General features: G+C 37.2%; 1 protein-coding gene across 1 annotated transcript; it reads right to left on the bottom strand.

The window, feature by feature from the left end:
• Positions 1-6: 6 nt before the first annotated feature.
• On the bottom strand, positions 7-27088 carry AKAP11 (A-kinase anchoring protein 11). Its single transcript, XM_010728839.2, has 9 exons — positions 26940-27088; positions 21811-21858; positions 20763-20897; positions 19134-19398; positions 14062-18715; positions 12010-12165; positions 6474-6520; positions 5786-5946; positions 7-1845 (listed from the first exon to the last, which is right to left on the bottom strand). The coding sequence occupies exons 1-9, from the start codon at positions 27027-27029 to the stop codon at positions 1699-1701; spliced, it is 5703 nt and encodes a 1900-aa protein (XP_010727141.1). The 5' UTR covers positions 27030-27088; the 3' UTR covers positions 7-1698.
• Positions 27089-27725: the final 637 nt, after the last annotated feature.

Here is a 27725-nt window from a genome sequence, read left to right as displayed (position 1 = left end):
AAAAAAAAAAAAAAAGCAAACCCCCAAAGCATTCTCAAACGACAGGATATGTAAGGATCCAGACTCTCCTTCAGACAAAAAGGCAAGTCAGCAGTACTGGTAAGAAACATGATTAGATTGCTAAAAAGACTTGATTAAAAGTGCCTTTAAAAAATATTTAGCAAAGGTAGTTAAGAAAAATGAAAAATCAATTTGCAATAAGTTTCTCTTTTATATTTTAATTAGTTTTCCTTGCTAACACTTAAGTGCTCAGCAAGTAACAAAATTCTCTTTATCACTGAAAAGAAAACTCATGTAGGGAAGGTAAGAAGTAAAGAATTAGACTGGTCAAAAGATGGCCACAATTCTCAGATAAAAAAAGATTCCATTTACTACTTTGTATGTGAGACTCTCCCAGCTTTGGCTTGAGTTAATTTTCTTCACAGAGGTTTATATGGTGCTATGTTTTGGACTTGTGATGAAAATAATATTGATAACACATTGATATTTTAGTTGCTGCAGAGCAGTGCTTACAGAGCTGTGGTCATTTCATTTTCTCAAGACAACCTGCCAGCAAGGAGCTAAGGGGCACAAGATGCTGATCAGGGACATAGCCAGGCCATCTGACACATTAACCAGAGATATTCCACATCATGTGGTGTTATGCTCAGCAATAGAAGATGGAATGACAGGGAGGGTGGCATTTGGAGTCATGGCAGCTATCTTCCCAAGCACCCATTACATATGAGGGAGCTCTGATTTTGCTTTGCTTGCAAGGGTAGCTTTTGCTGCAGCTGTCTTTATCTCAAGCCATGAGTTCTTAACACTTTCACCTTTCCAAGTTTCTTTGCCATCACACTGGGAGGGGCAGTGAGCAAGCAGCTGTGTGGAGCTGAGTTGCTACTGGGATTAAACCATAACAAAGACTAACATACAAATTCTTCAGACATAAAATCAACGTTAAAAGTTTTTTGGTACAAGAAACTTCAGTACGAAATTTAGCAATTTAAACTTGACTGGCGAACTTCAAGAAACTTTGCTTTGTTTTTAAGAAGTTATGCTCAGCTGCTCAGTCTGTCCTTCTACCAGAACTTACCAGCTCTATAATATGAGGTATTTGCACCTCAATTTCAGAGCAGACTCCCACATCTTTGAAAATTCAAATTGAGAAAGGCAGCTATGAAAGCAGACTACACTAAAGGTCTGCCTGGGCAAGTCCATTTTCCTCCTGGTATTTCTGCCCTTGTGCACCTAACACTTGGCCAAGACTGATAATTCTTCTGGAAAATCCTGCTGCAGACTATGAGAAGAGGTTTTTTCAGAATGTAAGTGTTCATAGTCCCACCGTGAATACAGAACAGGCACAAATGGGAAAGAGCAATCCTGGTGCAGTGGGAATCTTCAATATCATGCCTGAGACTGCCTCCTCTGAACTACTGTCATAGACAAGGTACTTTTTTATAACTATCTCAACGGTCTGAACACAGCAGTAAATACAGGTTATGCATGGGTGGACAATGCTGACTATGGATTGAACAGACAAACCATGTGCACAGTATCACAAAGCACAGCACAGATACTTTGACTTTCATCTCAATCTTTTAAATGCTGACAATTACTTGAACATTCATTAATTGAATTTTACATTATTTATCTACGTTCTTCCTATCTCCTTTTGAAAGAGGAATGAAGCGAAGAGCGGTGCATCTTTGGACTTTTTCAGACATTATCCAGAAGCCACCCAACCAAAGACTTATTAAGGGCTTGTTCTCCATCGAATGCCTTCTCTAGCATTTCACAGTACTTCAACACTGCTTGCAAGAGATCTCCCACTTTCCAATCTCTTTCACGCAGTCTTCTGGAAAGCTAAAGGGGATATGGGAGAAACACAAAACAAAATATTTTGACCAGCACATCCTGATTAACAGTTACAGAAGTTATTCTTGAAACATTAGCTCATAAGAGATCAGTTGTAACAAGTTCATCATTATTCCCACATCTACAAAAACAAAAACTTCCTCAAGGATCAAGCGCTTTTCACAACAGTTTCTTCTGGAGGGAGTGACATTTTCAAATGATCTGGTGCCATAGGTATGAAGGCTGTGGTTCATCAAGACTGCAGAAAACAGGAAATTCCGAACACAAGGTTAAGACATTTGCCACCCCTCCCATGCCAATAACGCACATAAAAAAGACAAAACTCAGTCTTAATAAAAGGATGTGGATTTTCCTTTCACAACATATAGTGTGGTTTGGGTGGCACAGATGCTACCCTCAACGGAAACAGCGCCTTCAGAGTTAGGAAATTATAGCATCTTGGAGAAGAGGAAAAGGTGAAGGTTACGTTAAACTACCATTTGTGAATGGAGATCAGCGTAGCTGAAAACATTTTTTTTCATCCTGGAGCCCAAGCAAGAAGTTTCCTTTGCCTACCCGTCAAGATTAGCTACATATGGAAGAATGCCTACCCTAAGATACAGTAAATTTGTCAGTTTGCCCAGAACTAAAAAAATCTTTACTTTAAAAAATACATATTCTCAGTAGCTTTCAGCATAACCATCAATGCTGCATTTAACAACAACAATTTAGACATACACTTTACATACCTCCTGGAGCCACAGAATTTTACTGCTCTCTATTAAGTTTTAAAAAGTCATTCAGCAAAATATCTTCACAGTTACCAAATTAAAAATTTATAGAGGTTTTTTTTCCTGTGACCTGTCAAACTGAAGTATGAAAATTCTAGGAAAAAAAAAAAGAGTGATACAACTTTTCCCTATTTCTTCACCTAAGTGTGATGTTCAGACTGCAAGGAGACAGGTGATAGAACTGTCAGGCAGAATGTGAATACTGAACATTTCAGTCTGCATTTTCGGTTGTAATAACCCAGTACTAAAAACCTGTACAAAAGAGTTAACTTCTGAGTACAGGTTATCTTGAATGAGCAGAATCTCTGAACTTGAGCAGAACAAATACTGAACGCAGAAATTTCTTCAGTTAAAAAAAAATGAACACATTCTATATAAGAGGGAGACAGAACTCTGAAGTTATTTCCATGAATTATTTGTAAATTTTAAGATACAGCACAGCAAACAAGAGTTTTATGGGCTACAAGAGGCAATTTTGTAAATGGTTTATAAAAGAAAGGTAATTTTTCTTACGCGAAAGAAGTTTGGCTGAAGTCCAAAGATGTACTTAGGCAAATACAGTTTAAAGTTTCTGTCTAAGGAAAAATATATCATCACACTAAATATGAGAGCTGTCACCTGGCTTTGCTTATCTTTGTGTTTTCATTGAGCTCAAAGTTCAATCCCATATTTTCTTTATGACTACTGCTTCCTACTGTCACACATGAGAATCAACTGAGTTGACTCAAAACAGACATCAGAAATCCTAGAACAGTTAGATACACTCTGATGAAAAATTATATGCATGTGCACACTTTTTATTTTTATTTTTAAATCAAGGCACTTGCATATCCATGCTGTCAGATCTTCTTGAATGTTTTCTCCCCAATCTAATTCTAATTCAGTAGCTTCTTGTTCTAGCAGCTAACATATTTTGTTTCGTATACAGGTAATCAACTTTTCTGCCTTGCTGAGTATAGTGTGAACTCTCAAGAGTTCATATCCAGTTTCAGCTAGTAACTACCAGCATATAGCAGGCATGATATATTTTTATCTTTTATACAGCCACAAAACATCAGTGGCTTATTATCCTGCTCTGATCAGCTAACATTTGCCTCTCCTCCCTTCCTGAAACTTCCAACTGCTTAAAGTGAAAATTACTGTTTTCAGTGTGATTTTAAAAGCCCAGGTTTATTCCTTATGTAACTGTGGTACCTTACCAAAGTAGCTCTGAGATTATCAAAACCACAGAGCTGACTTCGAGATTATACGTAGAGGTCAGTTTAGTTGGGGAAGACATCTGAAAGCAGAAGTCAGTTTAGTTTTCTGCTGGGCTACAGTGCCCTCTGGAGGTGCATCTAATTTTACTAACGGAGAACAGAGAATGACTATTTCCAATTTAAGAACCTCAGTTTGGGCCAGATCATCAACATCATCCTGAGACTAACTACAAGACTTCTTGTACTGTACTGCTAAATATCTCATTTCTAATAAATATAATCCTGAAAGAACACAGGGGCCTTTCAGAAGAACATTCTTATTACATTTACAAGTATCCTTCTAGAAAGGTTTCATTCTTTGAACTTATAAATTGACAATTAAAGACAAATTAATTTCAAAAAGTACATGTCCTAATCTTTCCTATATCGGATAATTCAAACAGGGACAATGTTCATAGTTCTGTATTTTCATTCAAAACCGAAGAAACAGAGAAGGATGCTGAGTCTGACTGACATAACAGGTGACATTCTGGGTTTGGCAACTAGAGATAAACTAGACACAAGTCTCTAGATAGACAGCGTTACAGATCACGACTGAGAAAAGAGAATAAAAACAGGTAACCTTTCCCTCTGTCCAAACGGAAAAACAGTGTTTCAGTTCATCTTAACATAAGTACATTTGGAGAACTAAAGATGAATATGTAAAACCTAGTGAATCAAATGATTATTTAAAAGCAAACGTGTTTTCAGCATTGCATGATGATCATTTGTTCTGAAGATGTTGTATTTTTATCTTTAGGTGTGAGCTAAGTATCACTTGTCAAGAAGCAAAACTTTTACTACAAAAAAAAAAAAAAAAAAAGACACATTAGACAGCTATTTTCCAGAGTACTTTTCTCATCATATTCTCTTATTAGCTATAATACATCTCTTATGCATCTTTAGGCATTAAAGATAGCACTGCAACTTTAGCCTCTAGCCAAGTAAAAGCCTGCAAAAGAAGTATGAGGATGAGATATAGAATCATAGAATAGCCATGGGTTGAAAAGGACCACAATGATCACCTAGTTTCAAGCTCCCTGCTATATGCAGGGTTGCCAACCACTAGACTCTGCTCAGAACCACATCTGCCATCTTTTCTTGTTGTTGCTGTTCTACATGGTATGTTACAGGACAAAGACACGGAAAATAAGATAACCACTAACACTCGTGGATCCTACCACTACTCTGCCTGAGTGTTTGCAATGTCATAGTTCACGTTGGTCAAGGATGGATAGATCTTCAGCAAAAGCTATGCAGTAAGTCAGAACAACAGCCACTAAAGCAAAGCTCATTCACATCAAATAACTAGCTAAATTCACTGGGTATAGCTAAAAACAGTTCCTTGGTATAAAATTTAAAAAAAAATAGATCATGTAATAAATGCTGGATTATCGAATGCAGTTTAGTGTGTAGTCACATGAAGTAAAAAAAAAATTATGATTTTATCAAAATAAGAAGTTTCTGTTGCATTTGTGATGGAAATATCCTCAAGTCATTAGATACACCAAACATTTGTCCCTCCCCTATGAGACGCACTTTATTGAAGCCTCTCCTATTAAATTCAACTTTCTCTATGGTCACAGCAATCTCTAAAACCAAAACAGTCTCATTCAGCTTTTTCTTAACAGCTTTGATTGCAGTTACTTCCAAGAAAAAAAAAAAAAAAAGAATCTAAACTTCATAACTTCTGATAAGAAAATGTGCATTTGCTGGCATAAAAACTTGAGGACGAACATCACGCTGTAACGTTAGAAAACTATTTGCACAAGCAAGTTCTCAAAAATGAGATTTAGTTTGCATACAATTAAACACTACATTAAAAAGTGCTTAAAAAGTACATTTTTCACTGAACAAAAGTGTTGTAACTGCACCTTTCTTTGGAATAAGCTGAGTAAAACAACTTGTGAGACAACTTACTAAGACAAATTCCCTTGTAGCAGTGTCGTGAAAGTGCAGATCAGACACCTCTGTTTCAGAAGCTGCTAGCCACTGGAGTGCTGCTCTGAGCTGGGGGTCCACTAGATTTGGTTCCAGGTCAATATTTAATATGGCTAAAGTCTTTTTTACTTGCTCCAAACCTAACGTTAAAAAAAAAAAAAAAAAGTAAAACAATTAAATGAATTTATTTTTTTTTCTTCAAGTTGAGTACAGAAAAAGAATAATGGTAACTTGCATTTTCTCAACCTCATAATGAAAGACCAAAACACAGAAAGCAATGAGTTAACAACCTTTTGTACCTCGCTCAGACTGGACCAAGTTCAGAGTTCTTTACGAAACAGAAAGTATTAACAAGATTCTGTACAGACCTTAATTTATATACATATTCAAGGAGCTGATCACAATTCACTGTCTTTCATTGTTAATTACGTGTTTTCTAAAAAATCAGAGACTAACATTGCTCAGATGCTGTATATTTTGATGTTTCAATGCACTCTCTCAAAATATTAATCAAAGAATATATTCTGACACTTATATGACACAAATGTCATAATGATCTACAGGGTTAACAGGGTTACTTAGCAGATTACAAAACCAAAGAATTAACAAAAAAATCACGTCAAGTACACAGGTCAAGAAAAGCAATAAATGTTGGAATTGAGATTACCTTCTACAGCATCCTTGGAATCCTCATCTTTGTCTTCTGTTCCATCACTGCATTTTAAAAATGTAACAAAAATATTAAAACAATATACATAGGAGGAATATAGTCAATCCTAAGACTGCATTGAAGATCAGACAGCAAAGACAGGAAGATCATAGAAGATTTAAGAGAAGACAATGAAAAGCTTTGCTTCTCACACCATTTCATGTTGGAAATGTATCAATTTCATGAGATTTACTCATAGGGGAAGAGAGAAAAGGCAAGACACTTAAAAAGAGATCTTTTAAAATAAAATGATAACTTGTTAATATTGAAAAGGACAGGTTTGCTTCATATGCAAAAAAAAGTTGAGATATCTTATATCACAGGTATGAACAGCTATAGATTATTCAGAGCTGCATGTTAAATGTTCTACAAATATCATTTACCAAGAGATTTTGAAAGTTACCACAAGCTAAATGAGAAACAGAAATCCTGTAGGAAGCAAGCTCCAGTTTGCATGAAAAAGTAAATCTAAAGACTTGTGAACTGCAAGCAAGAACATGCATAAGTGGGACCTTTCATTTTGCAAGCAAAACACATTCACCAGTTTAGCACAGCAAAGTTTAACCATTCAGTACGGATTAATTAATGAAAGAAATCATATTGTGATTAGGTGTGAAGAGAGCGAATAACATAAAAGCATTAAAAAAGTGCCATATTCTTACTTTCCAAAATGATGATTACATGCATTAATTATAAGGATCCCATCTGGTTTATATTCTCAACTCAACCAACCTGTCTGATGTTGGAAAGGATAAATTCTCCTCATACATATCCCCTTCTAAACCAAGACTGCTCCAGCTACTGCTGTTACCATTACTGCCAGGAGAAGAAGAGAACACAGCTGAACTAGAAAAGAACAATAGCTCAAATCTTGAACCTTGGTTTTCCTCAGAGCTGTTTTGTCAACATATTTAACACAAGAACACTGAAACTTCCTAAATATGCTTACTGGAATAGAGTACAAACATGACTGTCAGAGACATTTAGAGCAACAATCTGTGTTATAATGCAAAACTGGCAAAATTCTGTATACAGGTGGAAGAATTAATTTGTACTCATTAATTTTCCAGATCAATGCTAATAGTAATTCTGTCTTTAGGCCAAACCAGATTATTTGTCACTTACACAAGCTGAAAAATTTCAGTGATTACATGCTGGAATCTGGACTACAAATACAATGTTTGCTTAAATGCTAACTAAAAGTTCATAAAATTATACATTGTGGAGACAATTGCACAAATTAATCCTCTCCTCTCATTCCAAAAGCTCAGCAGTGAACTCCAACAGCTGGATGAAATAGAATTCTCAAGGGGGAAAAAAAAATAAAAAAAATGAGAAAAGCTTTTTTTCTTTTTTTTTAATAAATTCTGAATACTGAACTCCAACTTGTTTTTTTATAAGAGAAAATAAGACCAAAAAAAAACTCACAGTTCACAAACACAGTGTATTTATTCCATGACTACGTTCAATGTGAAGAACTGAAACAATTGAGGTGTCCTGAGCTACTCCTGTTTTCCAATTTCACACCTTTCCCAGAGCTTGTCTGGAAGCTTTCTAAGAATGGAATCTCAAGACAATCAGTGCTCTGAGAAGCCTAAATTACCTACTACAGATGGTATGACAAGCCATGAAACATTTTAGAGAACTACTACTGCAAGAAGATGCACAGAATGGCCAGGGTTGGAAGGGATCTCAAGGACCATGAATCTCCAACCCCGCCTACTGCAGCTCTTCAGCTAAGTTCTGTGTGACTGCTAAAGCTCTTTTCTACATATTCTGCTGACAGCAAATAGTAAAATTTAAAACAATAAATGGTGAAAGGGAGCATTTCAAAAGGCAGATATTGATCTCTTCCAAGAAGCTGTCAGTAACAGCATCACCTATCAGTGTCCTTTGTTTCTCAGTGTGGGTGCATTTAAGCACATTTAAGTATTTAATTTCCTCACTGTAATGGCAGGTTAGCAAGCTTGCAGTATGAACACATACTAACTGAGGGGGAAAAAAAATAAAATTAAAGAGCAGAAGCTTTCAAATAAAGCAGCCCTAGAATTGCAAATAAACCTATTAAAATGCACAAATCACAAAAAAAAAAAAACAAGAAAAAAAAACACCAAAGGCAGTTACCAAGATGTTGCAATTACCTGTTAGATTTGCATAGGAAATGCAAATCTGGTCAAGAACATTTTTCAAGCTACTGTTTGAGGTTATCACTGAACATATTAAGCATTAACCTCAGTTCTGAATTACATATATAGAAAAGAGATTTTAAACACAGTCTACTGGTATCAACATTCTGTGCTCAGTCTCTTTCTTTAAGAATTGTAGCAGCTTAACATAAGTGGAAGTAAAAGCTGCCCCAGTTCTCAGACTAAAGGGAAAATTATTCACAACGTAACTGAATGGCCTCATGCATAGTATTGTTCTGGTAAGACACATTTATACATTTTACAGGTCAATCTGAGTCTGAAGATACAGTATATTAGATGTAGTTAACCATATGATTACAACATAATAGCAACATAAAAGATGGTTTGGTTTGTTTGGTTTTTGTTTTGGTAATGTGACCTTTAGTCCAGCATCTTAAAACATAGTCTCAAAAATGAAGATCTGCAATGACAGAACAAGCAATAAACAGAAAAAGGCATTATAAATGCTTCTATAAGGCTTCATGCTGCTCCTTAACACAAATCACCGTAAGAATTACCAGAAAGAAAAGCTGTTTATACATATATCATGTATATAGGAACTGTATCATCCTGCTTCAAGATTTTGTATTACATATACCATATAGTCAAAGGCAAGAGGCTTCTGCTCTGAAGTATAACCTCATCTGGAAGTTCTGATCCACATTCTGGAAAACTCTATGCCTATACCTATACATGAACTAGAGAAAAAGCTTAATATTACTGTATTTCTAACCTTAAGCTGCCAGCATTAAAAAATGCAAAGCAAACAATATGTACACTCCCCTGAGTAACTAACTTTACCAAGGCCACAGAAGAACTTTAATTGGCATTTCCATTCAAATAAAACTACACAGATTATGCTTTGATAATTCTTTCCAACTCGTCTTGTTCCCCTGCTTACAGCTAGCTTAATCCTCTGTAAGTACTGAAACACAGTTTTTATATTGACCTGAGATCATGCAGGAAGAGAAAATGTACCCTGCCAAAAGAGCTTCTATGAAAAAAATGCCATTTTTTTCCCACCCTGAAACATGTTACAAGTTGCCTTCTGTTGTTTTCTAAGGAGTCTAAACCTGTGTTCTGCAACTTTAAGCCACCATTAATAGAATTTCCAGGCTTACTATCAACATAATTTCCAAATTGTTGGCTAAAGGAGTCTCAAATATCAGTATCCATCAAATACTGCCAATGATATGGAAAGGGCTTTTCCTCTCTGCAAGAAAAATTTGCTTTCTACTCCCTGTATTACCCAATTGTAAGGTACTGACACTACAAATGGCCCAATAATACCTACTACTTCAAGGATGGCACAAAGAAGACTGAAAGGAGCTTCTCAGATACAACAAAGCCACGTATATTAAGAAATGTTCCCTTTGTCAAGGGAGCAAAGCTACCTGAAGTATATCATAGAATCACAGAATCCTTAGAGTCTGAAGGGACCTCTGAGGGCCACCTAGTCCAACTCCCCTGCAGTGAACAAGGACACACACAGCTAGATCAGGTTACCCGGGGCCCCTGGGTATTTATTCATGTGTTTCAAATTGGCATTGACATGACTTACACATAATTAGTGCAACATTTTTTTAAATAGATAGCCACAAAAAAAAACAAAAACCATTAGAGAAAACCCCACACTTTAAGCTACTGTAATTGCATGATGATGCTCTATAATTGAATGCCATTCTCTTGTTATATTAAACAGTTTGTGTTAAATATATATATGCAAAAGCAATAAATCCTCTGTGCCACATAACTCCTTATTTCCTAGGAGTAAGATACCACTGTTTAATACTACTGAAGCTTGTCCTGTGATAGAACCCCCTTCTTTTTGCTCAGAGCCACAACCCCCAATCCTTTCACATCCACCTGCTAGAACACAACAGCATAAACACAATCAGGTGCACTTAACAATCCACAGCTGGTTCTGTAAAGCTAGGTGGGCAATTTGTGCATGTCTGTTTCTTCTGTCAACACCTTGCTATCTAAATTATGTCTCCACTTCCCTGAGTTCTATGCTAATTTAGGTCATTCCTCCTCTAATGAATAAAGTGTCTTTAAAATTGTACAAAGTACTTTCTTTCCATTTAAAGCTGTCTTGGGAATGACAGTAAAAACACCATGGGCCCAACAGGTTCAGATTTTACATCTTTTTGTTTTCTCCAGCATCAATTAACTCCTATTTTATTCACTGTATGTAACTGTCAATATGCTGATTCTTTTCTTATATTCTGAATTCCACCACGTAAGTCAAATTTATTTCCGCTCATTCAACAGATGATGCATTATTAAAATATCTTTTAGGCAATATTTACTTTCGTAGAAGTATTTTGTTGTACGAGTAAGAAATTGTAGCATTGGTTTGATTAAAATATTTGCTTAAGCCAGACATGAAAAAAAAAAAAACAGCTACTAAACAGCAAATAGCTACAGCTATTTGATCAGTTTCAATTTGGTACCAAATAATCTATGTGCACATTACATGAGTGTAAAAAAAAAAAACAAACATAAAAAACCCACCCCCATTTCTGCTGTTCTTCATCTAAGGTGCTGAACATTCTACTTAAGTGATATATCCTTCATACAAAACTAAGCTTACTCATTCCTCATGTCTTGCCTATAAAGAAGCTAGGGACACAACTCACTGTAATTTTCTCTGGCAACAGAAACATTGAGGATGTTTAAAATTCCTGTTTTAATTTAGCTGACTATCAATCAGCCACTGGAATTTCAGCACCAAGTTCTGTGGAAGAAGTTACTATCCTAAACAGGCGAGTTCCAGTTCCAGACACCTGTAAGTTCCTGGTTAGTAACACGTGAATACACAAGCAGCATCAGTAAGAATAGTTGATAAATTCAACCCCTAAAAACAGCTGTTTAAAGCTCCTCGTGCAAATGAAGCACATTCGTTCTTCTCAAGAATAAATGAATTTACATAAAACATTAATTTTTAATTGCAGAGCTAAATAAGCACTACTTTCAAACTGTATTTTACACGTGCTGCTTTTAAATATCTGCATCTTCTACAAATATTTAAATTATACATATACAGTGTTACTTGATGCAACTGTAACACAAGTGAACAACCTATTTTACACTTAAGGTATTATAAATATTTGTGAACAAAATATTCTGTAGGAAAACATCAATTCAAAATACAACATTAGAGCCACTTCAATATAAAACACATTGCTTGTTGAAGACAAAATAAACTCCTTTCCCCTCATCTCCCCAGAGAAAACACACACTTGATACCACATTTCTTCATGCCAAGGTAACAGTAGTAACTGTGCTAACACATTTATAGTTACCTGTCACTGAGATGAAGAAAACTGCTGCTCTCATCAGGATGTTCATCTTCGAAACTTAGATTTGACCAGCTGCCAGTGCTATCATCACCAATACTAAGGCTCATCTGCTGGCTAACAACAGATTCAACAGAGTGAAATCCTTCTCTTCCAACAGTGCTAAATAAAAAATTAAGACAAAAACATCACTGCGTTTCACGTCAAATCTGTTTAAATTCATTTACAACAATTTAGCACTTATTTCAAGGGTATAAATTTCCAATTTTTCAAAAGAAATGGAGCAACCAAATGAATCTGACAGGGAATGGAACAAATTCATTCTCTCGTGCAGAAGACTGCTAGCTATAAAGCATAGAACAGTTTTACCATCTATGCATTTTAGTCTACAGACTATAGATCAAGGTACAGTTTTCAAGCAGAAGAATTGACATTTTTGAAATTGTTCAACACAGGACAGCTTGGCTATTTCCCCTCCCTTGCTTTCATTACTGGCAACACTTCACTCCAGAAAGCATGAGTTTTTTTAGGCAAAGACACAGCTTAGAATTGGAATCATAATCCACTCCAATACTAACAAAAGGTGGATTTCCCCCCCAGATCTATTTAGCTTCACCAGTGCTAGCAGCCATTCCTTTCACCACACAGTGCAGATCTCAAGAGACATACATTAGATGATGCTGTAAGAAGCATTTGAACATTTTTTGTCATGTTAAAGCTTTAATATCTCCATGCTGTCATAGACAAAAAATAGTAAAATCCTTAATTTTGCATTTCTAATCAGAAATTTCAACTAATTTTTTATTAATTAAAAATAAAAGGCAATTAAAAAAAATAATAATAAAAGGCAATTAAAAAAGCCTCAACTCTGATGCTGTAGACATTACAGAATCACACAGAATGGTTGGAAGGGACCTCAAGGATCATGAAGCTCCAACTACCCTGTCACAGGCAGGGCCACCAACCTCCACATTTAATACTAGACCAGAAAAAAACATTAGAAGAATATAACCATGTTACTTTTTCGTTTGTCACAGACAGATTAAGGGTCCAACCCCATTGGTACAGAGACACAATATACAATTTCTACACTGCTGGAATTTTTAGTTACATGCCTTCATTGAAAGGCCATACAAATAAAAACAGAGCTTACTGTTTTCTGCAAATGTTCCCCCCAGCTATCACCTCCAAAACCAAAAATCTTCCCCTGAAGTTTATGGGGCAGAAGCTAATCTGCATGTGACACCAAACCCTGAAAAAAGGAATTCAGACCCACAGAGACCTTAAGCCACATTAAGGTCTGTTCTATTACTTTCTATGATGCCCTGCTAGAAACCAGGAAAATAAATGATTTGGCATTGCAAACAGCTGCTCCCTGCCCTGAAGTTACTGTGGCACTATTCCCTATCCACAGGCCTACTAAAAGAAACAGTAAAATAGCCTTTGCTAAGTATACAAAAATCTGAATGTCTGTTCTTTGCCTACTGTATCACTATTTTACAGAATAAACCGTTATCTTGTAAGAGGTTCTCTTCTTCCAATAATAAGGATGCTATCACAACATTCATGAGTAAAATAAACTCTTCATTCTATCAAGTACTAGCTGGTGTGGATGCAACCAGATGTGCCTGCTGACAATCAAAAATAAGTTACTTATATTTTTCAATACAGAAAAAGAAATACAAGAAGGGAACAAATAAGAATTATTTCATGGCTCAAGCACAAATAAAACCTGAAGGGTCTCCAGTAGGTAAAAATAATAGTATTTCAAGTTGAAATAATAAGCTCAAAATATAAAGCCACCTACTGGAACACATGCATGCTGAAATATGCAGAAATCTGTTTCAAGCTTCCATTTTCCCTAGGTGGAAAAATATGTTTTTTTTTTCCTCTTGTTAAGAATAATTTGTATACCAGTATAAGAACAAAACAAAGTACACAGAACATAAATTTGTATTTCGAAAAGAAAACAACAACAAAAACTTCTAAACACATTAATGTTTGTATTAACAGTCCTCTTTTTTTCTGGCACAGACTGCAACAAAAGAGAATTATTACCTTATGTTAACTGCCTGACTGATATTAGTCATAGCTGATGTCATTATTTCAGTAGTAAGGCTTTCAGCAAAACTGACTCCATCTTGTCCAATACCACTGTCAGCTGCCACACTTGCATAACTCAGCTCTCCCTCTGCTTTTTCGACAGATGCAGCAACCACCTTATCAGAGAACATTGTCTTCTGTTCTACATCAACATGAATTTTAGGAATATCAAGCTGAAAGACTCTTGGTTTTTGGCAGACACTGTCCAACTTAGAATGAAGAAAATGCCTCACTGGAATAGAGGAATCTTGTAGAGGTAAGTGATGAGATACGCTTTCTGTACAGTACTGATGTTCCTTCATACTGCAGCATCTACAGACAGTTCCAGAAAAAGGAGACAGTTTCTCAGTATATGAAAGCCTATCCCCATTTTTCCTGTTTTCAGCAACCTGGAGACCAGCAGATTCTAAACCCATTTCTAGAGTATCATCTGCTACTTTTCTAGCGTACTGTTCTATAGCTTGAATTATGCTTTCACTGTAACCATTTTCATTCAAACTGCCCGTGCTATGATACAGTTTATGATTTGGGGAAAAAGGTAGAAGTGTCCTAGGAAATCTTGTTTTAATAAGATCCCCTGCAATTTCCTCAAATTCAGTCTTTTTATATAGACAGGAATCTGTCAGAGATTTTGGCAAACAGGCTCCTGATAGTTTCAACTTCTTTCTGACATCATGCGTTATGCTGCAAGCAAGAGATTCTGAAAAGTGCAACAATTCCATGCATTCTGTTCTCCGCATGCTGATACTTCTTTCATGAGGTTGGTCTGCACAGTGATGAATGCCACTTTTCACTTGCTGTACTGCATCTTTATTCATTGTTTTGATAAGTTCTAGTTTGCCATTCACCGGTGTGCTTTGCCCAGGAAATATCTTCCTGTTGCATCTCAATTTAGTTTTCCTAGCAGCTTGCCGTAGGCCTGATTTGATAGACCTGTAAGCAAGCCTGCTGGCATACTGATCCATTAACAGTTCGGCATTACCACCTTCTCTTTTCAAAACATGAATCAGATGATCTGCATATTCATCAGTCACACTTTCACAGCTAGGGTACTTAGATGTCAAACCTATCATGTCTGGACCTTGTGGTAAAGAAAGTACAGATGAATCTCTCTCACTAGGACACTGGTCCTGCACTTGGCCACATTCCTCCTTTGAACTATGATCCTTATCACCTTTTCTGAGATAAAGGCAATCCACTTGGCAGTTAACACGTTTCAACTTTAACAGTTTACAGTGCCTTGATTTCACCATTTTCTTGGCTTCACTGATGACTTTTCCTGCCATATCACCTGCGTAATTCCATAAAGAACTGCATGTCTCTTCTGGGGTACTTACAGATGCAGTATATCCACAGCTTTTGTTTTGCATACTCAACTGAACCTGTCTATCAGCTTCTCTTTCATTTGTTTTAGCATCTAAATGGGAAGCTGCCATTTCAGTTGCTATTGAAACTATACGACTAGCTAAGTAATCTGCATACTGAACAGTTTTTTCTGAACGTTCTTCTTTCTCAATGATCATTTCAGAGTGATCTTCATCTTCACTACTTTCAACTTCTTCAGAAAGAGATCGCATGAGTTTCAGCATGAATTCCTCATTTTCCAAAGAGTCACGTTCAATTTCAGATGAACCTGTAACAGATGGACTGTAAGGTGTAGATGGTGGTGTTGCAGGTGCAAATTCCTTTGCTAATTCTCCCTTGAGTTTCTTAGACAGTTTTCTTAGGTTTCTTTCAGAACTAGCTTGACATGGTACTAAAGGAGTTGGTGGGGGAGTGTCAGGTGTTAAACTGTTATTTCCATCTTTGATACTTGATTTATCAACCATCTGCAAAGCATCTTCACTGCCAGACATCACTGAAGAAAAGCTATTTGCGTGCAGAAAACAATCAGCTTGCCTGTAAGTCAAAGGTCCTGATGATGATTTTTGACTATCATGTTTTTTTGAGGGCTTGTTTAAGTAAGTCATCGAGCAGCTTCCTGCGTCAGTCACATCCTCTAGAACACGCCTAGCTAAAGTCACAGTGGAGCAAGGTGATGGTGATTTTGAAGAACATCGGTATCCTTTTTGTTCCTGCCAACAATCTCTAGATTCTGAAAAACACTGAACAGAATTAGTTGGAGTAAGCAATTTACATGGATTATTCAAAGGCATCTGTTGTTCAACAATTACGGAAACATTATTTTGTTTCTCTGTCTCTTGTTTCTTTATTACACGTTGCTCTCCTCCACTGATATCTGCATGAGTCTGTGAGCCCACATTGCACGATAAATTTTCCCTAGTGTTGCGTAACACAGTTTTACTTTCATCCACAGATTGTTTCATGATATATTTGGCCAGGTTATCTGCAAACACATTCTTGGGGAAATCTTCACCGCTATATTGCACATAAGGTTTCTTATCTACTATTTTTCTTGTTAAGAAGTCTGTATACTCTTCCATTCCTTTTGTTACTTTAGATGAGGATATGGCCTCATAAGCTTCATTTACTATCATATCTACCATAGTTCCAGAGAAACTATTAATGTTTTTTGACCCATTTATTAATTCTGAGTTACTCCTCATTCCAGATCTGTTATTTGTTTGTTTAGTATCATTCTGGTTATGTAAGAGTGATGGATTATTTTCAACACTTTGATTGTGATCTGAAGTAAGGTATATATTCTTGAAAGAAGATATTTCCTCCTCTCTTTTTCTGCTTGTAAAAAATGGATGACTGCAGCCTTTGTATACTTTCATACTGTCATCAGAAATTGGAGCAGTGCATACTTTTGCTTTACAAGTATCAGAGGAAGCTTGATAATGACAAAGAGCTCTTCCAGCTAAGGGAACAGATATTGAACTTACAACACCAGAGGTACAAAAGAGAGCTTGATGTACTGTATATGCCTTCTTGCAATCTTGGATTGGATTCTGCCCTACCCTATCATTAAAATTAGGAAGAACCGTGGAGGTCCGTGTTGATTCTAGCATACTTTCTGCACTCACATATTTAACATTGTCCATGGAAACACTAATAGCCGCTTGCGTTGTGAAGGTGACATCAACCTGAGATAGTTCAATAAAAGCCTCCTGAATGACAGACTCAGACAGATCTCTGGCATAGGATCTTACCACTTTATCTTCATAAGAAAATGAAGAAACTTGTGCAGCTGTAGGAGTCGATGGATACGAAAACTGACATACTTCCATGATTCCTTCAAACACAAGTTCTTCAGCAAGGTCTGCCGCAAATCTAGCAACAGTATTGGTAAACATTTGTTTCTTTACATGTCGCAGTTCTTTCAAAGCACCAGTTATAGCTTCACTCACCAAAAAGCTTGCTAGCCCATTAATAGCACGCTCCTTCAGGGAGATTGCTCTACGTCTTCCAATTTCATAGAAAGCCATTTGAAAGACTGAAGATGTCAACCTAGCAGCCAAATGACAAAGTGCATTGGTACATGAAGAAACACCTTTCTGCAGGTCCTTAAAAGCACTGCCCAAACTTTTTTCAACCAAGTCAGTTGCAAATTTTTGAATGCTCTCTCTAATCATTGATGACTTATGTTGAGATTTTGCTTGTTTATCTGGTTCCTTGCCAGTTTTCTTTCTGAGATCTGCAGCTTGATCATCTTCTTCTTTCAAAGTGATCCTGTTGCATCTGGAATCATTTCCTCCAAGTTCTGATGAAGAGTCAGGTTGAAAAACAGAACCCAATATCTCAAATGAAACACTATCAGCATATTCTGAATAAGTATTATAAAGTGCATCATGGTGGTTTTGACTTGTCTCATCTCCACCAAGACTGATACGACATAAACATTCAGAAGAACCACAGCCCCCTAGCGGGCTGAACGCTGACGATCTAATAGGGCTGAACAAGCCTCCGTTCTCTTCCCCTGATGTTTTAACTGGGCGAGGGGAATCTGGGACATCAAAGACACTGCTATATGGCGATTCTGGTTTACGAGGAGTTGGTTTCTTTACATTGGCAGGAAGAATAGGACGATCAAACTTAAATTTCTGAGGATTCATTGTAATGTTAGCAGAACACAAATGTTCATGGGCAGTCCTCCTTTTCTGAGAGAGGCTCCCTAAGATGGGATCCCTAGTAACTTTAACAGATTTTTCTAGGGCTTGTTCTAGTTCATCAAACTGATCAAAACTATCAAAAAATTCACTAACTTCTGAGTCTGAATCCTCAATACCGTCTTTCACTACTGGAATTTTTGGCAGCTGAAGCTTTGCCTTCAAGCTTTTCTGATACCCTTCTTCATCTAAGAAGATAATGGGGCTTGGGCTGGAACAATTCGACTCAGAAGATTCAGCTGGAGAGGAGGAAAACAGCGTTTTACATAAAAAATTTACACCTTGATCAGAAGGGTTATATGGCTTATAGAAACTCCTTTGTATCCAAGGATCAGAAATTGAAGTTGTAACTGAATTTTTTACTGAGGACAGTTCCTTAAGTCTCAACACATCAAACAAAGCAGAAGATCTAGCAGATGACGACTTTTGACATCCAGAACCCAACCGGATCTTCGAGTCCACAGCTTCCGAACACTGACCAGGGATGGTCTGTGAAGAGGCATCTCGATGGCTTCGAGAAGTAGAGCTGCATGTCCCTGAGGAGGAAAAAATAGTAACTGCTTCAAAAACAAGAATCTACTCAGAAATTACACTAGCGACAGATCTGAACAGCAATGTCTGGACTTGCTACTGTTGCAATATAGTAGCTTACCTTTCTTAATTAAAGCAATGTTACATTTTTCCCCAAACCCTACAACTCCCTGAAATTCATGAAGTTGTGTATTTTTTTAAGCATACAAAGTACATGATTCTGTTTTATCAGCATCTGACGTGAAGATTAGGATCTCTGGTTTATGACTTAATAAGCTGTTATGAAAAGAACAGCAACAAATTACACTACACTGCATAATATCACTTCACAAAAAAACTACACTTCTCATTACTCACACTTCTTTTCTTATCCTGACAGCTTAAACATCAATTAACAATTTCTGTAAGACTGCAAGTACTTACCAACACTTTGCATCTTTGAGGGCTCATCTTCATCTAACTGCTCAAAAGCAGTGACAAAATCATCTTCAATTGATGAAACCGACTGATTAGTGTCATCATCTTCTGCCCGGGATGTCTCTGTTTGACGTTTTTGCAGTGAGTTTATTTCAACTGTGTGTCTTACACCCATGGTATATTTGCTCAGCAAGGTAAATACATAGTCCGCTTTGATCTTTGGGAATGAAGGAGCCAGTCGCATCACACAAAGCACTTCAGGAAGTTGGTTCTTCAAAAAGAGAAAAAAGAAAGCAAAAAAAGTCTTGGAATAATCTCAACTATCAGGAATGACAAAGGATTTCTTCAACATATTGTTGTGGTTTAATCTGGCGGTGGCTAAGCACCACTCAGTTGTCTGCTCACTCCCCCGTTTCCCAGTAGGAAAGGGGAGAGAATCAGGAAAAAAAAAAGTAGAACTCGTTGAGATAAAGCTATTTGCTAAGATAGAGAAAAGGAAACAGATAATACTTATGAATATATATAAATATAAAAGTATATGTATGCATACTTATACATATATGAATGCATATAACAAGTGATAAGCAAGCAATTGCTAACCACCCCCTGAATTATGACCACCAAGCCCCCTGTGCAACAGAAGCACACGAGATAAACTTCTGCTTCCTTCATAACTCCTTCTACGTGATCTTATAAGGTATGGAATACCCTTTTGGCCAATTTAAGTCAGCTGTCCTAGTTCTGTTCCCTCACAGCAGCTTGGGCCCTTCGCTGAGAATGGCCTTAGCTCTGTACAACACTGCTTATCAGCAACTATAAACATCACCGTGTTATCAACACTGCTTTTCTTCTAGAATCAAAACACAGCATCACACCAGATACTCTGAAGAAAACAATTCTGTCCCAGATGAAACCGACATACATTTTAGTCAACAATAAGAAACACAGAATTTTTTTTAAAGAAAATAAATGTATAAAGCAAGTTAAAAATACCCATTTTAATGACTTCTACATTTGAATAAGTTTTTGCGATAAAACAAAAAAGGCTGTAGAATATAATTCTGACAACATGTAGTCATGAAACTACTGAAAAAATACAATTTCAAAGCCTGTTCATATTGAACAGTATTTCAGTTTATATTTATTTCTTCAAGATTTTATAATGCAATTTGATTTAACATGCAAATCAATATAACCAAAAATATGTTGCTTTGACAACACTTGTAACTGGAGAAGAACCTACTGACTTTTATGAGGACCCAATATTCTCATAATTTCTTGGCATCTTTCTTTCAATGAAGACAGTCCACAGAGGATAGAAGCCATATCTGAGCAGAGGTGAGATGGGCAATTTGAAAAGTTTCATCTTCTTTCCAAATCGGCATTGAAAGGGACAACAATTGAGCGGAAGGATGCGATCAGCACCACAGTATTTGAACTAATAAAATAGCTTTTAACTTAAAAGCAAAAGGCTTAGAGATTTTCTAACACTCATTTTAAACAAAAAATGCAGAAATACAGAACACTAATACTACTGTGATCCCAAAATAAAAGTAAAACAAGCTGCAGTATTATCAAACTCTTTAAAAGGCCAAATATAATGTCATCAGACATGCAAGACAACAAAAGAATTACCTGGTTTTTCATGACACAGGGTTTTGTCAAGGTTTTCTTTATATCTTTTAGAAAAATAACCTCATTTTCTTTTAGTTTGCACAACTGAAGCGATTTCAGAACATCTGGAAGTTCTACAGAAACAGCTGACAGCTCCTGGTTTTAATATAGGAACAAATTGAGAATACAGAGCAAGAAAAATAAAGGTGAAGAAAATGAAGAGTTGTTTGTTGCTTCATTTTAAATCTCATATCCCCTCCAACAGCTGCTAATTTTGATAAAGTTTCTCTTTTATCCCTTATTTATTAACCCATCCACTATTACTCTCTCAATTCCACTAATAATTCAATAAAGCTCAATTCCACTAATAATTCAATAATATAATAATTCAATCCACACATCTAACCAACCCGCTCTTCCATCCAAAGAATTTTCACTATTTCTCATGAAACAGAAGAGGCTTAAAGGTCACAAAGGAGAATCTTGGAAGCACTGAAAAGCAACTGCACATCGTACAAGGTATGCAACTACAGACAAAAGAGTTAGCCAACAAAGGTCCTCAGTGGACCTCCACAAAGCTCCTAGAGGGCAAAAACACTATTCTAATAAAGCATGTTATTATAGAAACAGGGACGTGGCACTTTCTTTAAGCATGAGCTTGGAAAGAATCATAGAATCATAGATAACTTTTAGATTTAAGAAAAATACAGCACAAGTCTGTACAGTTATTAAGAATTATTAAGAAGATAACAAAGAAAAAAATATTGATACACAGTTTTTAAGAAAACAAACAAATAAATAAACCAAATAGTTTAAGTATTCAATTTCAGACCGTTTCAATACAAAGACTGGGACATGCTGTGCTTTAATATAAAAACCCTAATGATCATATTCAAACAATAATTTTCAACCTCTCAATAATGTTGAAAATGATTATGCTTTCAAAAATTCAATATAAACATATTTCATATCTCAAACATCAAACTTTCTCTGTCCAAAAATCTACACACTACTTACAAGAAATAACTTGTGTTGAAAAACATTATTTTCCAATCTAGATATACTATACCTGCAAATGAGCAGTACCCATCTCTTCAGCAAAACCTATGAATGTAATCTGCAGAATAAAAACATGAACATACTGAAATTCAGAAAATAACTCCGTAGTTTTCTGTAAAACTATTAGCTCGTAACATTTCTATCATTAATCTTCATTCTGCCACTACAAAACTCACAAGTTAGGGTAGCACAGCTTACCCAAAAAATACTGCATACGCATATAGTAGCGCTATGGTATTTGACTTTTGAAAGATCAAATCAGACTAAGGTGCACATACAACTTATAAAACACACTAAATTCATTTCTTTCTAGGGGTCTATTTGCTTGCTGAAATTTAGCAACACATAAACATCCCATTAAGTCTGTTAAAGATGATTTTGCAAAGATCAGTGCTTCAAGCTGGACATGCATAAACCAGTTCCCATCCGAAATCTGTCCATGTTAACAAACTTTGACACGTTTGGATATTCTGAAGAGATCACAACCTTAACACAGACAATTTACCAAGTAAATTGATTAGCCTTAGGCGAAAACACAGCAGATGACTTAAGCTGTGTGTCTGCATGCCATACCCAAGTAGAGAGACCCTCTAAAGTAAAAGGATTAGAGTATTCAGGCACTAAGAAGGTCTTGTCAGGCTCAAGAGCCTGCTATATGTCTGAAATGTCAACTATATTATGGGTTTGGGGACTTGTGGATAGAGATATTTTATTGCTTTCTTTTATTCTGCTTACAGGCATCTTATTTCATTCAACGCTAACAGATCAAAGGCATTAAGTATTTTGTCTTATCTTCATTCTTTGACATCAGCTTATGATCTGCTTTACATTCAACTATGAAAACTTTGTTTCAGATGTCAGATCTTCTCATTTTCATTTAATATTTCCCTAATGACTGATCAGTTGAGTAACTGCATGCTACTAAAAATACGCAGCTTTTATTTTCAAAATGAGGTTGTAGGAACTGGAGCACAAATATTAACACATCCATTGATGTGAGAAGAGTATAAGGAAGCTGCTTGGCTAGGAAGGGATGGGTCAGGAAAGCCACGGCCCAGCATGAACTAAACTTGGCAGGAGATGTCAAGAAGAAGAAAGGACTCTACAGGCACCTCAACCAGAAAAGGAAAGTCCAGGAGGACGTATTCCCCCTAGTGAGGGACACAGGCAAACTGGGTAAAAACAGACAAGGAGAAGGCCGAGGTACTTTTTGTCCTGGTCTTCTCTGATAACTGCTCATCACACAGCCCTCAAATGCTTGGTTTGGAAGGAGGGAACTGGGGAAGTAACATCCCTCCCACTGTAAGTGAAGATCATGTTTGTGATAACCTGAGGAACCTTAACATCCAGAAGTCTATGGGTCCCAATGAGATGCATCTTAGAGTCCTGAGGAAATCAGCTGATGCAGTCACCAAGCCACTCTCAATGATATTCGAAAAATCATGGCAATAAGGTGAAGACCCTGGTGAGTGGAAAAAGGCAGCATCATGCCCATTTTTAAGGGTAAAAAGGATGACCCTGGAAACTACCAACCTGTCAGTCTCACCTCTGTCCCGAGAAAGATCACAGAGCAAATCCTTCTAGAATCTATGCTAAAGCATGTGGAAGTCAGGGGCGTGATATGGGAGAACCAGCATGGCTTCACCAAGTGTAAATCCTGCGTCACCTAACTAATAGCCTTTTATGATAGTGCTATTGCATTAACAGACAAGGGAAGAGCCACCAATGTCACCTGCTTGGACTTCAGCAAGGCCTCTGACATGGTACCCTACAACATCCCTCTCTCCAAATTGGAAAGATATGGATTTGATGGGTGTACTGTTCAAAGAAGAACTGGCTGCAGGATCAAGTCCAGAGAGTGGTGGCCAATTGCTCAATGTCTGGATGAAGATCAGTGATGAGTAGTGTCCAACAAGAGTCAGTGCCTGGACAGATACTCTTTAATCTTGATCAGTAACGCTGACAATGAAGTTGAGTGCACCCTCAGCAAAGTTTGCTGATGACACCAAGCTGTGGGGTGCAGTCAACACACAGGAGGGTTGGGATGCCATTCAGAGGGACCGAGACAGGCTCGAGCAATGGGCCCAGGTGAGCCTCATGCAGTTCAACAAATCCAAATGCAATACCTCACACCTGGGTCAAGGCAACCCCTCCTACCAATACAAACTGGGTGAAGATGAAAGGACTCAGCACAGCCCTGCCAAAAAAGACCTAAGGGTACTGATGAACAAGAAGCTGAACACGAGCTAACAATGTGCCCTTGTAGCCCACAAGGCCAAACATATCCTGGGCTGCATCAAAAGAAGCGTGGCCAGCAGGGCAAGGAAGGTGATCCTGGCCTTCTACTCTGCGCTGGTGAGGCCACACGTGAAGTACTGCATTCAGATGTAGAGTCCTCAGTACAGGAGAGACATGGACCTGCTGGAGCATATCAAGAGGAGGGCCATAAAAATGACCCCAGGGATGGATCACATCTCTTACGAGGCTGAAAGAGCTGGGGCTGTTCAGACTCAGAGAAGGCTCTGACGTGGACTGGTTGCAGCCATTCAATGTGCCAAACGGGAGCTACAGGAAAGAAGGGGACAGACTCTTTAGCAGAGTCTGTGATGATGGAACAAAGAAAAATGGTTTCAAGCTTAAAGAGAATAGATTTAGGTTCTATATAAGTAAAGCCTTCTACAGGGAGGGTGGTGAGGCACAGGAACAGGTTGCCCAGAGATGTGGTTGATATCCCATCCTTGAAGACACTCAAGGTCAGCCTGGATGGGGTCTGAACTCCTGATCTAGCTGTAGGTGTCCCTGTTCATTGCAGCGGAGTTGGACTAGATGACCTATAAAGGTCCCTTCCAACTCCACAGATTCTATGATTCTATGTTTGGAGTTGAAGTTGATGTGGCTGGGATTCAATTATTTCAGAGCACTATGCAATTGAGCGAGTGATTTTTAAGTATTTGGGTCACAGTTCACATTAAGACTGTATTAGTGAGAGGCTTCTCATGGCTAAAACCAGCAAAGAACACCCCTATGTTTATAATCACTTATTAACTGGATCAGCAACTTACCTGTGCATACAGAGAAACTATGAAAGAGCAATAAAACAAATGGCTGAAAAACTATTGTTTTGTACTGTAGCTGAGTTTTGAGTAAGCACGTTTTTTTCTTCCGCACACGGGAACAAAAAACCTTTCAAACTGAAATCATGTTAACATATTAAAAATTCTGACTTATTTCAGGTGGTATCATGTAACTACGTTGGTCTCCCACAAAACATCTTACAGATAAGTGGATGCAAACAGGATTTCAATTACAACAAAATCCTAAATTAACACTTTTGCAGTGGCATTCTAAATGGCTCTTAGCAAATCACAGTTCTCTGGCATCATGTTCTCCGTGCTATTAAATGATCCTTTTTCAGCGATATACCCTTTAGCTCCTACATCTTTTATGCATACAGTATCTGAAGACACCTCATCTGCACAACACCTACCGTATAAACGGAAGAAGAGGCCTAGCAATTTAAAGACTTGGAGGGAAAACATTTCTCTGAAGGACATTTTGGGAGGCTTTAGGGTTTGCTGAAATTAGGATGTTTTTTTAGTGGGTGTATGCCCTTTTGTCTTTCTACAGGTCCTTTCCTCTTCCTCAAAATAATGATTACGAGCCTTTTCCTCTCCCAAAGAATACTTTGCCATCAAAGAAACTGCTGAGTCTACTAATCTCTGTCTCAATTACAACATCTAGATTTATTATGCTCAATCGCCAGTTTTCAAAAAAAATAAACACCCTTAAGACCTGAAACTAGTACAGACATTTAAAATGTTGGTGGTTAGGCTGGAAATCCTTCCAGAAGGACTGACAATCAGTAACAGAAGCCTTTCTTTTAGTGTATATGACACTGTATTTGAAGCTTACCAGAATCCACGGACAAAGATAAGATCAACTGAAATGGCATAGGAAACCTAAATAGAATTTTTGTAAGTTTAAGCAATCGTCTTCACAGACCTAGTAACCTGTTTCTTTAACATTATTCTGTAAATAGATATCTTACTCCGTACACTCAAATGAAGAAAAATAAATCACCTGTTTGTGCTTCTTCCATCAACTCTTACATTTCAACCAGAAAGTTTTCAACTGATTGAGCTAATAATGTAACTACATATAATAGTAAGCTATCTTTCTCCCATCATTTTAATTGTTGTCAGTTATTTGCTTAAAAAAGCAAAAGAAAAAAGACAAACAAAAAAAGAAAAAAGTAAAGTCCAAAAATCCTTGGGGTTGTCCAGGTGATCCTACCTCATTTTCTGCTAGCCCTACAGTCTGCTTCTTTCCCTCCTCCTCCTACTCCTTATCCAACTACTATCCTTCCTTAACAGTTTCCTAAGTCTTTTTTTGCTTCATTTTCCCTTCTTTCAGCTCTTCTTCCTGACAAGTTCAGGTCATGCTCCCCTACTATAAGGCTCCTTGTCAGGCCTGTTAACTACTCAGTAGTCCTCTACAGCTCTTAAGAGATACACATTACATAGTGCTTCTTACTTTTTTGTTTTCTATTTGGAGAAATTGGTCTTAAATTTTGTAACTCAAACAGATCTAGTTGTCTTCACAGCTCAAGGTTTACCGAGATACTTCTGAATTCTCTGAGTCTACTCTTTTTTTTTTTTTTCCCCCCCCTCACCAGACTTAGTTCAGCTTTTGGCCCATATGTATTCATGTCACAGAAGTCCTGATTTGCAATGCTGGAGCTTTACCTTTTAACACTGAGCACAGGGAAATATAAGCAGTCCACTAGCTTTCATCTTCAAACTTGGACCAAAATGCTACTTCGTTAGGGTACTATCCGTACAACTTGAACACAGGAATGCTCACAAATGCTGAGCATCCAGTCACACAATTCTTACAGAATTTATCTACATGTCTTGTCATTTAGTTTCACAACTCCTACAAAGCACAGAAACATCATCTTGAAATGTTACAGTTATTTTCAGGATTTCAAGGACTGAATGCAAGAATAGCAACAGAGGGCAAGGAGTTAATTGTCAGTAAGTTGCAACACTGTTCACATTTACTATCCTGCATGCGACAAGCTAGATTATCTTACATCATAACCAAAAAACATATATAAAAGATCAGGTTATGCCAAACCTCAATAAAGTTATCTTGTTCTTCCCGACTTAAACATTCTTCTGCTGATACACTGCATAACTCTTTTCTGCTGTGCAGCAGTGACTTCATAGAGTGCAGTGCACCTTCACCAAAGCTCTGAAAAACAACAGGAAAAAAAAGACAAAAAGTTATTTTCAGTTTTGAAGAGGCTTTTCTAGGCCCCTCCTTAATTTCCTTGTTCTAAGCACTGTTTCAAACTTCGCATATCAATCATCAGGTTTAACTATTAAATTCCATGTTCTGAAGTAAATGTAAACACATAAGCTATTTTCTTCAAGAAATAATTTTATTCCAAAGCAATGTGACCATTCTGTACTTAAGAAAAAAAAAAAAAAAAGATCATAGAGTCATTGAATGGCCTCGGTTGAAAAGGACCACCATGATCATCTAGTTTCAACCCCCCTACTATGTGCAGATTCACCAACCACCAGACCAGGCTGCCCAGAGCCACATCCAGCCTGGCCTTGAATGCCTCCAGGGATGGGGCATCCATAACCTCCTTGGGCAACCTGTTCCAGTGCATCAGCACCCTCTGAGTAAAAAACTTCCTCCTAAAAGATCCTAAGATTTAAGAAAGTGCAAATTTGGGAAAAAAAGAAAGATAAAGCCAAGAAGAAATTCGAAGGCCCACCCACTCCGTGCATCAGAGCCCATATATGGAACTTTTCTATCAGGTTTTCCTTAAAAAGCATGAAAAGCTAATTTAGCCATGAAATATTATAGAGATGGCTTCAGCAGTTACAGGGAAAGAAAACAAACCAGGGG

The sequence above is a fragment of the Meleagris gallopavo genome, chromosome 1 (assembly GCF_000146605.3).
Source record: "Meleagris gallopavo isolate NT-WF06-2002-E0010 breed Aviagen turkey brand Nicholas breeding stock chromosome 1, Turkey_5.1, whole genome shotgun sequence".
Classification (NCBI taxonomy): Eukaryota; Metazoa; Chordata; class Aves; order Galliformes; family Phasianidae; genus Meleagris; species Meleagris gallopavo.
Note: the sequence above shows the minus strand (reverse complement) of the source record. Positions and strands in the feature narration are given on the sequence as shown.